Source organism: Brassica oleracea, chromosome C4, assembly GCF_000695525.1.
Source record: "Brassica oleracea var. oleracea cultivar TO1000 chromosome C4, BOL, whole genome shotgun sequence".
Classification (NCBI taxonomy): domain Eukaryota; kingdom Viridiplantae; phylum Streptophyta; class Magnoliopsida; order Brassicales; family Brassicaceae; genus Brassica; species Brassica oleracea.
The window spans coordinates 36,496,333-36,500,803 of NC_027751.1; the positions used below are offsets into that span (position 1 = coordinate 36,496,333).

At 38.3% G+C, this 4,471-nt stretch overlaps 2 protein-coding genes across 2 annotated transcripts; one reads left to right on the forward strand and one right to left on the reverse strand.

Moving 5' to 3' along the window:
• Positions 1 to 23: 23 nt before the first annotated feature.
• LOC106340931 lies at positions 24 to 797 on the forward strand. Its single transcript, XM_013779756.1, has 2 exons — positions 24 to 434; positions 514 to 797. The coding sequence occupies exons 1-2, from the start codon at positions 279 to 281 to the stop codon at positions 718 to 720; spliced, it is 363 nt and encodes a 120-aa protein (XP_013635210.1). The 5' UTR covers positions 24 to 278; the 3' UTR covers positions 721 to 797.
• A 546-nt stretch (positions 798 to 1,343) lies between these two features.
• On the reverse strand, positions 1,344 to 3,913 carry LOC106337753. Its single transcript, XM_013776880.1, has 5 exons — positions 2,992 to 3,913; positions 2,358 to 2,889; positions 2,185 to 2,284; positions 1,707 to 2,096; positions 1,344 to 1,627 (listed from the first exon to the last, which is right to left on the reverse strand). The coding sequence occupies exons 1-5, from the start codon at positions 3,800 to 3,802 to the stop codon at positions 1,421 to 1,423; spliced, it is 2,040 nt and encodes a 679-aa protein (XP_013632334.1). The 5' UTR covers positions 3,803 to 3,913; the 3' UTR covers positions 1,344 to 1,420.
• Between the last annotated feature and the right edge of the window lie 558 nt (positions 3,914 to 4,471).

Genomic DNA, 4,471 nt, shown 5'->3' on the forward strand with positions numbered 1-4,471 from the left:
TATTATCTTTTAATGAACGAAAACATTTTTTTTTGTTTTTATAGGTAAGCCATTGTTTAGCTACTGGGCACCCACCTAAAGATTGGTTACGTGAGATAGTTTGTGGTCCAAAGTTTGTTGCAAAGTCATATCCGAGATATTGCACACGAGGATATGCATTCAGAGTTCTTAAGGAAAATATTGTAAGGAGAACAGTTGATTGTGGGGTTTCTTCGTCATCCGGAGACGATGTGTACTACGGTAACGTACGCGAGATTTTGGAAATTCAGTACCCGGGAATGATTGGCATGAGATGTATTGTCTTCAACTGTGAGTGGTACGACAACGTTGTTGGTCGCGGAGTAAGCACTGACGCATTCGGTGTTACATCTGTACATTCGCGACGACGACTGGATTTTTACGATCCATTCATTCTTGCTTCACAAGCTGACCAGGTATGTATGTTGAAATATATTTTCCATCGGAAGTAATCATATATAATTACTTCGACTTATATAATTTATAATTTTTCAGGTTTGCTATATTCGTTATCCGCGGATTAGGCAAAGGAACGATCCTTGGATCGTTGTCATGTCAATAAATCCCAGAAGCCGAGTACAAGGAGTATTTGATCCACTACAACAACAATTAACCGAAGAGGACGGCGAGATTGGAGAGTTTGACGAAGACAATTCAGATTCATCATGTTCATCATCAGATAATTCCTCAGATGGAGAGTAGATACTCTTTTATGAATGTATATGCAAATTACTTTTAAACATTGTAGATTTCTTCTAAAAACAAATTATGGGTTTGAAACGTTGTATACTTTTAAATTACAAAAAATAAATTAGATTTGTTGATTCTAAAATCGAACGGTTTTGATTGATTGATTATATACGGTTTTGATTGAATGGTTAATATGTCATGTTCAAAGTTTTTAAACTGTGAGAATACAATGGTGAGATTTGTAAAACAAAAATCAAACTGAAACTCTAAATTGATAATGTCCGTCGGTATTTACCGACATATTTCCGACGAACCCCTCAAATTCTAGGTGTTCGTCGGAAATACGTCGGTAAATACCGACGGAATACCGATGAACCCCTCAAATTCTAGGGGTTCGTCGGTATTCCGTCGGTATTTACCGATGCATTTCCGACGAAACCCTCAAATTCTAGGGTTTCGTCGGAAATGCGTCGGTAAATTCCGACGGAAAACCGACGGACATTATCAATTTAGAGTTTCAGTTTGATTTTTTTTTAACTTTGAATCAAAACCGTATATAATCAATCAATCAAAACCGTTCGATTTTAGAATCAACAAATCTAATTTATTTTTTGTAATTTAAAAGTATACAACGTTTCAAACCCATAATTTGTTTTTAGAAGAAATCTACAATGTTTAAAAGTAATTTGCATATACATTCATAAAAGAGTATCTACTCTCCATCTGAGGAATTATCTGATGATGAACATGATGAATCTGAATTGTCTTCGTCAAACTCTCCAATCTCGCCGTCCTCTTCGGTTAATTGTTGTTGTAGTGGATCAAATACTCCTTGTACTCGGCTTCTGGGATTTATTGACATGACAACGATCCAAGGATCGTTCCTTTGCCTAATCCGCGGATAACGAATATAGCAAACCTGAAAAATTATAAATTATATAAGTCGAAGTAATTATATATGATTACTTCCGATGGAAAATATATTTCAACATACATACCTGGTCAGCTTGTGAAGCAAGAATGAATGGATCGTAAAAATCCAGTCGTCGTCGCGAATGTACAGATGTAACACCGAATGCGTCAGTGCTTACTCCGCGACCAACAACGTTGTCGTACCACTCACAGTTGAAGACAATACATCTCATGCCAATCATTCCCGGGTACTGAATTTCCAAAATCTCGCGTACGTTACCGTAGTAGACATCGTCTCCGGATGACGAAGAAACCCCACAATCAATTGTTCTCCTTACAGTATTTTCCTTAAGAACTCTGAATGCATATCCTCGTGTGCAATATCTCGGATATGACTTTGCAACAAACTTTGGACCACAAACTATCTCACGTAACCAATCTTTAGGTGGGTGCCCAATAGCTAAACAATGGCTTACCTATAAAAACAAAAAAAAAATGTTTTCGTTCATTAAAAGATAATAAGTAAAACGGTTAGTTACCACTAATTACTGATTAGACACTTACATAATCAGAAAGCCATGTTGCAAAGTTGTTTTGCTTGAGTTGTTCGAGTTGTTCTTCTGTCGCATCCGGGTACTTTAAGCGCATCTCTGCCAAGTAAATACTGTAAAAAACACAAAAATGTTAGATATGTTTCAAAAATATTGCAAATAATTCATATTTTTAAATCTATGTACCTCTCATATTCAAGAATGTCTTCGCAGTTTGTAAGCAAATATGTGTGCAAATGAGCATGCTCAGCCACTGTAAGTATCCGGTCCGTTGACTTTCCACTATGTCGTCCAATTTGTGTAAACATGTTTGGCACATAAACATAATAAGTTGCCCTTTCACCTCTATCATCATGCCGTGCAGGTCTTCGACTTTTTGTTCGAACTTCTGATGGAAAGTAGTATTCAGCAAAGTTTGAGGTTTCCTCATTGATGCACTGAGCCACTATTGATCCCTCCACCTTGCTTAAATTCTTGACCTTCTTCTTCAGATGAAACATAAACCGTTCGTACAAATACATCCACCTGTACTGCACGGGACCACCGAGTGCCGCTTCTCTCGCAAGATGAATAGCAAGATGCTCCATAACATCAAAAAATGATGGAGGAAATATCTTCTCGAGGTTGCATAGGATCACCGGTATTTTAACTTCCAAATTGCGGATACCATCTGATGTGAGTGATCTCGAGCATAAATCACGGAAGAAAGCACTTATCCCTACATACACGAAGAAAACAAATTCCATAAGCATATATATATATATATAAGCATTAAAAAATAATATGACAATTAATTTAACTATGTTAAATTTTAAAGTACCTGCGGTTGCTTCGTGGACATTTCGTGGCAATAGTGCGGAAAACGCAAAAGGAAGGAGGCGCTGCATCATTACATGACAATCATGGCTCTTCAAGCCAGTAAACTTCCCTTCACTTTTGTCAACACAATTACGCAAACTTGATGCATAACCGTCTGGAAATTTAACACTGTGTGTTATCCAATCAAAAAACTCTTCTTTTGCAGTTGCATCCAGTCGATATATGGGAATAGGACCTTTACCGTGCTCATCAACATGAAGTTCGGGACGAGCACAAATATCAACCAAATCCAGTCTTGACTTCAAGTTATCCTTCGTCTTGCCTTGGACATCAAGGATGGTGTTCATCAAATTGTCGAAAAAGTTCTTCTCAATATGCATGACATCTAAACAGTGCCGCAACAAATGAGTCTCCCAATAGGGCAAATCCCAGAAGATACTCTTCTTATGCCAATTATGATTTTCCCCTACACCATAAATCGGTTCATGTCCGTTTCCACCCACGTCTGGCGTTCTATCTGCACCAAAATCTCTTAATTGTTCCTTCAACTTTTTGCCACTTACTTCTTCAGGTGGACTGTCAAACACCCTCTTGTTCTTTGTAAACAATGTCTTACTCTTACGATATGGATGATCGTGTGGTAGAAATCTCCTGTGACAGTCAAACCAACACGATTTCCTACCATTTTTTAGTTGGAAAGCATCTGTGTTGTCTTGGCAATAAGGACATGATAGCCTCCCATGCGTGGTCCATCCAGATAACATACCATATGCTGGAAAATCACTTATTGTCCACATAAGTTTTGCTCGCATCTGAAAATTTTCTTTCCGCGAAACATCGTATGTATGAACACCGTGCTCCCATAATAATTGCAGCTCATATATCAATGGCTGAAGAAACACATCCAGTGATCTCTTAGGATGATCTGGATGTGGATGATCTGGCCCGGGAACGAGAATTGAGAGGAACAAAAACTCCCGTCGCATACACAAATGTGGTGGTAAGTTGTAAGGTGTCAAGATTACCGGCCACAATGAATATTGTCTTCCATGCTTTCCAAATGGACTGAAACCATCTGTGCATAATGCAAGATACACATTTCTTACCTCAGATGCAAATTTTGGATATATTGATTGAAAATGCTTCCACGCCTCTGCATCGGAAGGATGTGTTATCTCACCATTTGTTAAGTGCTCTGCATGCCATCTCATTGGTTCTGCTGTTCGTTCAGACTGATATAACCTCTTTAATCTTTCAGTCAACGACAAATACCACATTCGTTTGTATGGCACCGGAACTCTTCCACTCGTATCCTGATAACGTGGTTTCCGACAGAGTTTACAATTCTCCCTGTTCTCATCCGCTCTCCAGTAAATCATGCAGTTATCGATGCATACATCTATCACCTAATATGGTAAACCAAGACCAGCGACCAATTTTTGTACCTCATAATATGAGCCAGGTGCAAGATTATCTTCAGG

Excerpts from the sequence above, each read along its gene's own strand:
- LOC106340931 (XM_013779756.1), top strand. The coding sequence starts at position 279 with ATGATTGGCATGAGATGTATTGTCTTCAACTGTGAGTGGTACGACAAC. Across the intron at positions 435-513 it reads TTGCTTCACAAGCTGACCAG|GTTTGCTATATTCGTTATCC; the intron begins GTATGTATGTTG and ends ATAATTTTTCAG.
- LOC106337753 (XM_013776880.1), bottom strand. The coding sequence starts at position 3,802 with ATGCGAGCAAAACTTATGTGGACAATAAGTGATTTTCCAGCATATGGT. Across the intron at positions 2,890-2,991 it reads TGTCCACGAAGCAACCGCAG|GGATAAGTGCTTTCTTCCGT; the intron begins GTACTTTAAAAT and ends TCGTGTATGTAG. Across the intron at positions 2,097-2,184 it reads CAACATGGCTTTCTGATTAT|GTAAGCCATTGTTTAGCTAT; the intron begins GTAAGTGTCTAA and ends TTGTTTTTATAG.